The following is a 12598-nucleotide window of genomic DNA, read 5'->3' as shown; positions in this document are numbered from 1 at the left end:
CAGAGGTTCGTGCTTTCAAGCCCTGTGCGCATCCCGAACCCAACAACACACTACACTACAGTTTAAATGTTTTCTCCTAAGCAAAACATACACACTAATGCCAGCCAAGAGGGATCGCGCCAGAGGGGTACCTTCTACCTAGTACTTCCCCTTCGTTCGGTCTAGTGGTAACCCACCCACTCACACCATCCGCCACTAGGTAACTATGGGTCAATATATTCTCCGGTTGACACGCTCATTGGATTTAGGAACTCGGTCCGGTCGGCTCGCCCTCTGCACAGTATGTAGCATGCAGGTGGTATGAGCTGATTCCGTCTGCTGAGTTGACCCACCCGTTGGGGATAGGTGCAGTTCACCTGGTAGCGAGAATAATGACTTCTTGGCTGCTTGTTCGATAGTATTAATTAATGTAGATATGCATATACGCCCTACCGTGCCGTGTGTGCGATGCATCTAGTTGTATCTGCGATCAGCATGTCAGATTGGATGTGGGCGTTGCATCAGGCGGGTTACGGATCATCTTGGAATAGGAATCTGGAAATATCTTCCTCTTTTTTCCGTACTACGCGAAATAAAGGAAAACAGGTAATAAGCATGGATCTGGAGCCCCATGACAGATGAGAATGCCCTGGGGTAACCTCTATGAACCAAACTGCAGGGTGGCCATTGATATGGTTGTCTCGGCCTCCTCACGAATATAATTTCCAGTGTAAAGGGTATGGAACGAACGGAAATGCCCGAATAGGTAATCCGAGAAGGCGTCTGGAGGTCTGGGTGTCAGAAACATAGTAGAAAATCAGTTCGGACAGAGCCGAACGACTGTGGAGAGGCAGTGCACGTTTCACGAGGGGCGAAAGCCAGAATGGGGAGAAAACGGGGAAGGGATCCGCAGGCAATGACAACTAACTGGATCCAGGTTGGAGAAGATCTCAGCTGGTTGGCTGAGAGCCTTTCAACGCGTGAGGTCCATATGGGGCACGCCCAGTGAGGTGCGCAAGCCCAACGCCCTTTTGGAATGTGACGGCCGCCCGGCAGAACCTTAGGACAAAACAATGGCGGCTGAAAGAGGAGGCGAACTTTATACAAGATCCGTGGTATCAAATTGCCCGTTCAAACCTCGAACCTGGCTTCGGAAATCGTCTACAGAAAGTCATTTTAAGAAATTCTTAGCTTTCTCTGGGCACGGTTATTCACGAGTCTTGACTGTTGCTTGGTGGTACTTGGCTTTGCTAGGATTCTAAATTGATCTCGTATGGGAAGGGCTTGAGAGCGCGCCGAGACGGGTGGCATCAAACAACAGGCTGTTACCTTTTCATGGCAGCCTTAGGCCGATCCTTCGGTGGTTTAGCCTCTCGGCCATGGCTGGGATCATTTCGGAGAGGGTTTCTCCGGGCCGGGTTGATTTAAAGTTGGGATGCTTTCGGCAGGCTTCGGCCTGTATCACGGGACAAAGAAAAAGGTAAAAACAAAGAAAAGGATAAAACTTGTATCTCTTGGTCTTTCAAACAAACCACAAAATGAAATAATAAAAACTCCCAAACCAACAGCGCAGATATTTCCCACCGGTGGTTGGCTGATTGCTTTCTTTTGTACGATTCTCCGATTCAATCAGACGACTCCCATTCATTTCGCCGTGGGAGTGGGGAACTCTTCGTCGGTGCCACCTGATTGGATTGACTGACTTAGCGAGGTAGTACCTACTAGTACTAGTAGAAGATGCCAGTTCTACCTGACACTCATGATACTACGAGGAAAAGTCGACCAACCTGGATAAGTACTGTACCGCTAGTCGCTGGGACGGAACCCCATCGAACGATAATCTTACGGAATTGCATCCAGGTATCAAACAATCAGGTCCCCTCGCCGGATTTGGAAGTAAGGCAGAAGCTTTCGATATTAATAACAAAATTAAACGAAGGATGGACAATAAGCGCCACGGAATCGGTAATATTTGAATAGGCTCGATATCACTGTGGCTGATCGAGGCGTCAGAAGTAAGGGCGAGGGGCCGTGAGCTGGCGGATAGGGCCGAGTAGTAGGCCCCTCTTCGCAAAATCCGGAGACTCCAAACTCCCCGGATTCCTGAGTAATCGGCCGAGCAGGTCAAGTGAGATGAGCGGAGCGATGACGATGGATGGACCCTCTTTTTTTTTTTTTTTTTTCACTAAAATACGAATCAGGTTCTCTATAGTTCTAGTACTATCTGTGTCTCCTGTTCTCGACCACTCGAGCCGCGCGAAATCTAGTAATACAAAGTACATTAATAGCGGTTGATACGATGCGCGTAAGGCAGGAACCCCGAACCGGAGACGGGATCTAATCCCTCGTACCGCGTAAATAGAATTAAAGGCAAAAAGAGAAGAAAGGGAGACTAGTGACGATCTTTTACTACAGTAGCTAAGTATTATGATGACCGGAGAATTGAGCCCACGTATAACCATTGAACCGAGCTTTATTTTTATCCATGGAAAAAAGCAAAAGGAAGTAATTCATGTTGGATATCTCGTGCACGGAGGACCCGATAGAAAGTGAAAAAAAAAAAAAAAATTTATAGAAACAGGAAAGAGACCATCCCGTCGGATTATCCAAAACAGGTTAGACAGAAAAGCGGACGCCAACCCGCAATGCTAACGCCATGACGGCATTGGGTGGAGTGGAGCAGCAAAAAAAGTAGAGTAGCAAATGCGTCGTTTTTTCTCTCCGCGTTTCTGTTCACTTATTCGCCTACCCGTTTAGCCCCCGCCGATCGACTCTTTTGTGGAGTGTCGCCCGACGACCACCATCGTCATACTCCGGAACACTTTGCTTCAAGCATAAAAGTGATGGTGTGAGAGAAAACCCCGACTTTGGGGCCGTTAAAGGTGCCTGGGAGTCATCCTATGTGGGGATTCGGATCCAGTTCTCTTCCCTTTTGGGGCTTCCGGTTCAACCAATGGAAATGTGGTGTGGAGGATGGAGAGCGACAGTCAAAAGCCTGGAGAGAAAGACGGGGAAATTGGTACTAATGCGAGACTACTACCTTGATCCAGAGAGAGATTGGCACCTGGGTGGAGATTCTCATCCATCGCAATCATTCCCGGTAGCCCAATCATGGGACGAATTGTAAGGACTCTTCGATCGTTTGCGATACCAAACATGCAACCTTGGACCCCGTTGACCCCAAGGAACCTGTACTTTTTCTTAGTCAGAGGCCATGCGACCCCAATATTGCAGTGGTAAGTATCATTGAATGTTATGTATGTCTGTGCAGTACCGTCTGATGCGTGGAACTTTAAATTCGATTTAGAATTTATGAATTTCACCCTCTTCCTTTTTTATTCTATTTTCTCCTTTTTTCTAAAAAAAAAATAAAAAAAAAATGAATTTAGTATTATTATTATGATTATGATCATTTAGTCCCAGTAGCCATGCCTTCTCCAGTCCTTTGCCTCGCTTTTATAAACCCCGTTCACTCCCCTGCTGTCACCATCCTGATGATCTTCCTTTCTTTTTAATCCCGATTTACTCTTGCGTTAATGCATCCTTCTCTTTCCTTTCTATCCCCTTAGATCTCCCCTTCACTATCGCATGAGACTGCCACTTTCCATCCACGCTCACCTGAAGCAGTCTCGTCCCGTGTGGGAATCTAGTCCAATTCGTTAGGAGGGTAACAATCGCAGGATCCAAGATGGGTCGCAGGTATTTGGGCCTTCAGGGCAACGCCCTGCAAATCGCCATCGGTGTTATTGCTGGTATGGACTTTCTACTATTTGGTTACGATCAGGGAGTCACCGGCGGTCTTTTGACCCTTCAGTCCTTCATCAAATATTTCCCCACCATTGCTACCAGTGGTGAGTACTATGACAGTCTCACCCAGGCCGAACAGAGTACCCAATCTACTCGCCAAGGTAAGTTGCACCTTTTTTATTCCCTAGGGTACGAAACCGCTGGAGCTAATGAACTGAACCGCAGGTATTGTTGTCGCTGCGTACAACTTGGGATGTTTTGCGGGATCTATCCCGACAATTTGGATTGGAAATTGGCTTGGTCGACGTAAAACTATCTTTCTCGGTTCCTTCATCATGGTCATTGGAGCACTGTTGCAGTGTACCGCGTACCAGTTGCCTCAACTGATCGTCGGACGTCTGGTGACTGGATTCGGTAAGTAGCGGAAGGCGCCAGGAGAAAAGTCTCAGCTAATATTGTATTGCTAGGAAACGGCATGAACACATCCACCGTGCCCACCTGGCAGTCTGAGTGCTGCAAATCCAATCATCGTGGTAAACTGGTCATGATCGAGGGCGCCATGATCACTTGTGGTATTACTATTAGTTACTGGATCGACTTCGGTTTGCTCTTTGCCGACCCCAGTGAGGTCGCCTGGCGTTTCCCACTGGCTTTTCAGATCTTCTTTGCCGCCATCATCCTGGCTTTTGTCATGTTCCTTCCCGAATCTCCCCGCTGGCTTGTGCTTAAGGGCAAGGAGGATGAAGCGAAAGAAGTTCTGGGGGCTTTGTTGGGCGATGGAACTGATCCGACATTCTTGCAGACTGAGTTCACGGCTATCAAGGCGACCGTTTTGGAGATGGCTAAGGGTTCGTTCAAGGATATGTTCACCATGGGCGAAGACCGTCATTTCCACCGCACCGTGTTGGCCTATGTCAACCAGATGTTCCAGCAGATTTCCGGCATCAATTTGATCACATATTATATCCCAGTTGTGTTGGAAGAGCAGATGGGTATGACCCTAATCAACTCTCGACTGATTGCGGCGTGCAACGGAACCGAGTATTTCATCGCCTCTTGGATTGCGGTGTTCACGATCGAAAAATTCGGTCGCCGGACGCTGATGCTTTTCGGTGCTGCGGGCATGTCAATCTCGATGGTCATCCTCGCCATCACAGCTAGTCTCAAAACCTCCGAAGCCAACATCGCCTGTATTGTCTTCCTATTTGTATTCAACACCTTCTTTGCCATCGGCTGGCTGGGAATGACCTGGTTGTATCCCGCCGAGATCGTGCCTTTGAAGATTCGTGCTCCAGCCAACGCCCTGGCGACATCGTCGAACTGGATCTTCAACTTCCTCGTCGTTATGATCACCCCTGTTGCTTTCGATAATATTGACTACCAAACCTACATTATCTTCGCCGTTATGTAAGTCTTCCCTGCGGTCCTGCAGTCAGATCCTTCGTACTAACCAACTACAGTAACGCATTCATCGTTCCGGTTGTATTCTTCTTCTATCCGGAGACAACCCGTCGGTCGCTGGAAGAAATGGACCGCATCTTCCGAAAGACGAAGAGCATCTTTTCGGTAGTGCGTGTTGCGAATGAAGAACCTCACATGTATGGCAAGCATGGTGAGCTCTTGCATACGCTGGACGATGTAGAGGATGAGGCTGTGCGCCGGGCTAGTGTGCTGAGCCACGCTCATAAGGAGTTGGAAAAGGACAGCTCTGAAAACGACAGCACGAACAAGGCTTGAGCCCAATGCTACTTTTCTGCGTTGATGATACAAAACCCTTTTTTTTTTTTTTTCTGTCTCTGGTCGGGCTGAATTCTGGAAGGTCAGAAATGATGCCCTGCACAAATAATATACCCAGCTTCTATTCTGTATTTAGCTTTTTGGTTCTGCATGTAATACATCTCTGATATGATGATCATCTACCGATCTCTGTGTGGATCCCCTGGTGCCACTTCGTCCAATCTCAGTCAATAAGGCTAGGTGAACAATTGCCTGCAGGTAACTGGCAGCCCTTCCTGATTCTTCGGGCTTCTAATTTACCCAACGGCCAGCTTCTAGAACATCTATCACGGAACAGAAGGGAGTTAGGGCTGAAGACTCAGGAAGTAGGTAGATCCCCCCCCCGGCCAAAACAATTGGAACTGTTCTTTTTGGAAACATCACTAACCCTATCTTGGACTAATCGATACTATCAATCCAGTCATAAGACCGGGATTAGCTTTTCGAGCGTTTAAAAAAACCGTAGTTATAGTAGTTGATGTCCGCATTCAGTACGTAGTACTTCTCAATATGTACTTATCGGCGCTAACCCCAAAAGAGTAAAGGACCTTAATTTCCACTGCTTTCCCCACACTATCGTCTTCTCTTCCGCACTCTTCATCAGTGTTACTCCCTTAGCAATGTTTATAGACCACATTGATGCCCTATCTCAGGGTCAGGGTACTGGTACTGTATCAAAGTGATGACAGAGCCTCAGAATAGCAGGCCGGTTGGCCGCCGGAGACGACCGAAGGTTCCCGACGCTTTGCGGAAGAGGACCGCACGAGCGTAAGTATTCATCTAAATTTCGACTAAAGGGCGCACATGCTCTATATATAAAAGCTGACAATTCACCTTCCTATTAGATGCAACCCATGCAGATATCACAAGGAGAAATGTATAGACTTTGTTCATTACCTATTTTCTTTGCTACACTTGCTGATTGTTCCAGGTCAGGGCGGGATGCCTTGCTTGCGATGCCAACGGTACAAGAGAAACTGTCAGTACAGCCAGGCCCCTGCGCAACCAGCTAGTAATGGCACCACAAGGTATGGCGAAGTATTAGTTTGCCAGAAAGCTGTTTGATGTCGCAACTTACATTATAGAGCCAGCACCTCCCCACAACAGGGCTCAGATAAGGAACGGTGTCTCGAAAGGATAGTGCGCCATTTCATGGGCGATATATCATTCGAGCAATCAAATCTTCAATTCGTGGCGGATGCTCTGGAGAGGGACCGAGTAAGCTCAAGGAAGCCTTCCACCCTAGCGCCGGGGCCGAGCGAGCTCTATTCCATTCATCCGCTTTCCACGAGTACGATGAGTAAGTCATGGTGGACGTAGCTTTTCTCACCAGATGCCAAGGAACTTATCTGGATCTCGTGTACAGTCTACTCTGGGGAATTTTCTCATTGGAATTTCTCACGGATGATCCGCCGAAAATTGCAAAGTCTGGGAAACGATCCCGACGACAGCATGGTACGGTTCATTTGCTCCATATCCTAATACATTATGTATGCTGACTACCGTATTCAGACGGGAGACTCTCACACGGCTCATGATCCTTTCCGTGCAACTGGTCTTCAGTCTCCTAGTTCAATTGTTGCTTCAGCGAGAAAGTATTTCCCGCCGCGACATATAGCAGAATTCTTGTTGGAAACATTCCTCGAATATACCCAGACGAATTATTACTATTTCGACGAAACCGAATTCCGGCAGAAGTTAGACTACTATTATACCGAGGATCGATACCTAGATATCAACGACGCCGGCTGGATCTGTACCCTTTTTATGACGTTCGCATCTGGGACTCAGTTCGCTTACATGCATGCTAGCCGACCCCCATACTTGCAGAGTATGTCCGGCGAAGACCACCTACCTGATGATACCATTGGCCTCGCGCTCTATAGATTCTCGTGCCGCCTAATCCCCGATCTTATTACCACCGCCTCCGTCGAAACTGTCCAGGCGTTTTTATTGTTCGGGGTTTATACAATGCCGATTGATACCTCTGGTCTTGCCTACACTTACCTTGGACTTGCTATAAAGATGGCTATCCAGAATGGTATGCATCGTCAGTTTGGAGAGGAAGGTCTAGATGCACGCACGATTGAATTGCGTAATCGTCTTTGGTGGTCTGCGTACGCACTGGATAGGTGAGGGAGAACACAATAACGCTAGCCATCATCTCTATTCTAACTGTATACCATACATAGACGGATCAGCATCCTTCACGGACGCCCAGTCTCCGTGTCCCCAACTGAAATAGACTGTGATATGCCTAAAGACATACCCGAATTGCGTCCCCCGGGCCGAGTCACAAATCTACCCAATCTCACTGCTACTCTCCAGCTGACTGAGCAGCTTGCGAAGGTTGCACCCATCATGTAAGGAACCGATTCTTTAACCAAGTTATTCCATCTGCTGACCTCTTTTATCGGATATCTAGATCCCGACTGCAAAATTGTCCAGGGGAGCTCCATCAGATCTATCTTAAGCAGCTCCTACGTGTACGCGATGAACTCAGGAGCTGGTGGGCCACCCTGCCCGAAGATGTGCACTGCCGGGACTTTGATCCCTCCAAGCCGCTTTTTCGCTATAATGTCCACTTGGAACTGACGTACGCTACGATAATCATGTACATGGGTCGTCCCCTGATTCTTGCCGGCATGCCAAGCTCATCGGCCTCTGCTGAGGGCGGCTCCGACTCAGCCGTAGATGCTGGTGCAATGTTGTGTTCTGACTGCGTTCAGGCTGCTCTCCGAATCGTCGAGCTATGTCAATTACTACAGGACACTGTCGGTGTAGCACGAGTTTCGTATACTGAATTTAGCTCCTGCCGTGCGGCGCTCTTGGCTATTATCGCCCAGAGCTTGAATACACGAACAGAGCGGCTACGTGGAGCACTTACGCAAGGCATGGGTCTGATACGCCGGATGTGTGTTGGCCTTCAGTCAGCTCGTTCAGAAGTAGCAGTTATTGAGGCGCTTGAGCGCGCAGCCCAGCGTCTGGACAACCGAACTGAAAATGAAGACACAGCCTCTGGTGAATCAGGCGTCGGATACAACCAGTTTAGGCGCTGGGCTATGCTATGGCAGTCCGAGACCCCTCCATCCAATGTAGGGGGCGAATCTGAGCACATTGGGCTCGAAAATGCGCAGTTACCAACAGGATCTTTTGACGGATTCTTCTCTTCCTTTCCCCAAGAGCTCGGGGCTTTTGCATCTTTTCCAGAAACAGGGATGCAGTTTGGCGAGAGCTTGCCAACCATGCTTTGGCCTGATGACTTATCACTACCAGCGTTCCCTCCAAACCCGGATGCTCCCATTTGACGGCGGCATATGAGGATATTATTAGACGCTTGAGATGGCCTACGTCTTTGCTCTGTGTGAATCTCTCGCGACAATCTCACGTTTTATCAAAGTTATATCTCATATCGTACTCGGCCATATCTATTAAGCCGGTGCCATGTCACGAAGGCCCGACTGATTGAACCATAACTGTCAGGTATATGAGCTCTGTTCCTTGATATCTAACAACACAGAGATACTTATGAAATGGAGGTGGACATGCCAAATGGAGATGACAGACTTTCTTGGGGTAGTAGACCCTTCATTTTCATCTGGAACCAAAGTCCTGTGTATTTGACGCCAGCTACCATTAGGCCAAAGGAGCGTGAGAGGTGATATGTTCTTTTGCAAAAGTCCAATGAGCATGGTCATTGCAATCGAGCGTTGGATGATTCGACCGCTTCCGCAAAGTCAATCCTCAATCATATAGACAATTGAGTGTACGGCTAGCAGTTGCGATAAATTTCACTAAGTGTTCAGCTACGAAATACGAGGCAATCCAAGAGACCTCGTAGTTGGATAATCTATACTATCATGGACAAAGATGTAGCTGTTGTCCTTGACATTCGGCTCACAGGCCCTCAGCAAAGTTCAAGGAACAAATCGAGATCGAGAAGCCATCCGGGTGCTCGTAGCCGAGTGGCTGTGGGCTGACCATAATCATTTAAAATCAACCCCAGGTCTCGATCCGAGTTGCTGCTTTCTATCTACAATATCCCGTACTATGTCATGATATTGGTTCTCTTTATGCGACCTTAAGCGGGGTAAGCATATGAATCTCTGTCGATCTGGCCATTATCGTTCCTGCGATCGGCTCCCTGAAACATTGAGGCTTTGGGACACTAAATTTCCATAACACCTGCTGCCATTGCAATCTTGCAGGTCAACATGTCGGTGTATGCCAGCTTTGTAAAGCCCTGGATCCCTAAGAAGGAATCACCCTCGTTCCTACTGGTCAATGCTAGATTAGTCGACCCAGTCGAGAGGGTTTGGGATACGCGCACAGGTGCTTCCATCTTTGGATATTTTGAGGAGTGCCACTATCAATCCAGCTCGTATGAGGGATCAGCCCATGCTAGGATAGGTTAAGAAGGTGTTTTTTGCAGGTCTTTTGACGCTTGAGAATAATCCGTTGGAGGGTATTAGGATGCTTGAGCAGTGGGAGACAGAGACCCTGTTGGTTGTTCAGGATGTGCCGTAGCTCCATTGATGGACTTACTGGGTTGTTGTTGGATGAGTAACCGTTTTTGGGCGCGTGAGGGTATGCATCACTTATGGATTGGAATACATCGTTAAAAATGTCAATGTATAGACATATACCATTTTTGAATATTGTGCTATTTACCCTTCAACCCAATATAGAGTAGCTTCCCACGACGATTACGCTAGACCTCCGATTGTAATGGTCTTGAAGTGGGTGAACTCATCGATTCCATACTTGCTTCCCTCTCTTCCAAACCCGCTCTCCTTGACACCACCGAATCTGTTTGACTTGGTTAGCAGAAGTTCCACTTGGGTCACCAGATAAAAGGGTCACTTACGGAGCTGCCACATTGCTGATGATGCCCGTATTAGCACCTACCATCCCAACCTCAAGCGCCTCGGCGACACGGAGCAGTCTTCGTATGCTCCGAGTATAGATGTAAGCCGCCAAACCAACCTCACACTTGTTTGCCTCTCGGATAACGTCCTCCTCCTCATCGAAGGCAAAAAGAGCTGCAACAGGCCCAAACGTCTCCTCGGAGGCCAATCGCATATCATGCGTCATGTCCACTAACACAGTCGGCTGAACATAGTTCTCCCCCAGGTGTTCCAACCTCTCCCCACCAACAAGGACTCTGGCCCCCTTAGCTTTCGCATCCTCAACATGAGCCATGACCTTCTCAGCAGCTGCCTTATGAATAAGCGGCCCATGTGTCACCCCATCCTCAAACCCAGACCCAACCCGAAACGTCCTCACCCTCTCAACCAACCTTTCCGCAAACCTTTCATAGCAAGACCGATGTACATAGATCCGATTCGCACAAACACAAGTCTGCCCAGTGCCCCGAAACTTCGACGAAATCAACCCATCAACAGCCTCATCCAGACTCTCCACATCCTCAAACACAATAAAAGGCGCATTACCCCCCAATTCCCACGAGACACGCTTCACAGTCCCCGAAGCCTGTCCCATAAGCAGCTTCCCCACCCTCGTTGACCCCGTAAACGACACCTTCCTTACCTCCGCATGCGTAGAAAGACACCGTCCAACCTCCACTGTATTCTTCATCGCCGTCACAACATTGATCACCCCCGCAGGGATCCCAGCCCGATGAGCCAGCTCCGCCAACGCATTCGCCGTAAACGGCGTCTCGCCGGGACTCTTCGCCACGACTGTGCACCCCGCCGCCAGCGCGGGCCCTATCTTCCGGGTAATCATGGCGGCGGGGAAATTCCACGGCGTGATCAGTCCGCAGACGCCCACTGGTTCACGTTTCGTGAGGACTAGGTTCCCTGGCACGGAGACGGGGATGGTATCCCCGTATAGACGGGTTGCTTCTTCGCTGAACCATTCGATGAAGGCGGCGGCGTATGCTACCTCGCCTTGGGCTTCTGGGAGAGGCTTACCGTTTTCCCAGGTGATTAGTGTGGCGAGGTCGTCGCGGTTGGCAATTATGAGGTCGTGCCACTGTCGGAGAAGGCGGGCGCGGTCTCGGACGAGGGTGTGGCGGAAGGTTTGGAAGGCTGCTGAGGCTGCTGCTATGGCTCTTGTGGTGTCGTTTGCTGTGAAGTCGGGGCAGGTGCCTATCTGGAGGTTTGTTGCTGGGTCTGTGGTTGTTTTTTTTTTTTTTGTGTTGTGTTAGTTTGGGTGTTTTGTATGTTATGGGGTTTGAGGGTTTGTGTAGTATTTACCATAGACGGGAAAGGTTGCGTTTGTTTGGGAGGTGGTCCATTTGCCGTTGACGTAACATTTTTCTATGAAGAGGGTTTTGTCTTTTAACTGGAGTTTTGTCAATTGACTACTGGGTCGTTTTCATTGGCAGGTTACCACTTACCTCAGGGATGGTGTGAGACATAGTGGTGTATACTTGGAGATGGAGGGCTTAACAACAACTTGCAATGTGAGACTTGTGATCTATGGACAAAATGATATTTTCCATATCTGGGCGATAGTCAACGCTATAGCTTATATTCAGCAGAATACCCTATGTTTTGCCTGCTATCCATCCACTCGGACCGGGAGGGAAAGCCGGTACATGCCGAGTTTCGAAGTGGATATCTGTATCCGAAACTATGATCGGTAAGCTGTCCTCATACTCGGATATTTGTTGTCATACTCAAGTAGTGTTTCTTGTGTGCTAGAATCTGGATAATTAGACGTATTCGGGTGGATGGGAATATTGATAGGGCATTGAGTCTTTTTATATACGTTATGATCAGGCTGTCTCCAGTTATTATTGGGAGTATTTTTCTTCTTCTCTGTATCTCGTTCCATTTGGATCTGTCTACTGTGTTTTTTCTACCAAGTTTGTTTGCATTGCATCTTCTTTAGGTACTTCTAGTATGTACCATTGAACAAAGGGACTAGGGCTCGGGTGCATGTACCCGAGTGAAAGAGTATGGAGTACGTATTTCCAGGCAGAAATTGCTAGCAACTGTACCTGTCATAGCAAAATTTAGTAGGGAAAGGATACTGGATAGTACAAATACAGTATGTACAATTTTTAATATCGTCACATAGTAGTAACATAGTGTACAAGGCAGGAGGGAAAAAAAAAAAAAAAAAA

The 12598-nt window shown here is 48.2% G+C and overlaps 3 protein-coding genes across 3 annotated transcripts; 2 read left to right on the top strand and 1 right to left on the bottom strand.

Annotated features, from left to right (window-relative positions):
• The first annotated feature begins 3390 nt into the window (after positions 1 to 3390).
• BDV27DRAFT_16587 (sugar porter family MFS transporter) lies at positions 3391 to 5670 on the top strand. Its single transcript, XM_032074044.1, has 4 exons — positions 3391 to 3887; positions 3952 to 4140; positions 4194 to 5133; positions 5187 to 5670. The coding sequence occupies exons 1-4, from the start codon at positions 3668 to 3670 to the stop codon at positions 5461 to 5463; spliced, it is 1626 nt and encodes a 541-aa protein (XP_031925632.1). The 5' UTR covers positions 3391 to 3667; the 3' UTR covers positions 5464 to 5670.
• A 514-nt stretch (positions 5671 to 6184) lies between these two features.
• Positions 6185 to 8810, top strand: BDV27DRAFT_159633 (fungal specific transcription factor domain-containing protein; the record flags this gene model as incomplete). Its single annotated transcript, XM_032072901.1, has 8 exons — positions 6185 to 6270; positions 6363 to 6379; positions 6434 to 6530; positions 6588 to 6802; positions 6869 to 6957; positions 7015 to 7634; positions 7695 to 7865; positions 7928 to 8810. 8 exons carry the CDS (start codon positions 6185 to 6187, stop codon positions 8808 to 8810), a joined length of 2178 nt encoding a protein of 725 aa, XP_031925631.1.
• Positions 8811 to 10121: 1311 nt separating this feature from the next.
• Positions 10122 to 11887, bottom strand: BDV27DRAFT_166080 (NAD-dependent succinate-semialdehyde dehydrogenase; the record flags this gene model as incomplete). Its single annotated transcript, XM_032074103.1, has 4 exons — positions 10122 to 10311; positions 10370 to 11639; positions 11724 to 11811; positions 11867 to 11887. The coding sequence occupies 4 exons, from the start codon at positions 11885 to 11887 to the stop codon at positions 10209 to 10211; spliced, it is 1482 nt and encodes a 493-aa protein (XP_031925630.1). The 3' UTR covers positions 10122 to 10208.
• Positions 11888 to 12598: the final 711 nt, after the last annotated feature.

Source organism: Aspergillus caelatus, assembly GCF_009193585.1.
Source record: "Aspergillus caelatus strain CBS 763.97 unplaced genomic scaffold BDV27scaffold_138, whole genome shotgun sequence".
NCBI lineage: Eukaryota > Fungi > Ascomycota > Eurotiomycetes > Eurotiales > Aspergillaceae > Aspergillus > Aspergillus caelatus.
Note: the sequence above shows the minus strand (reverse complement) of the source record. Positions and strands in the feature narration are given on the sequence as shown.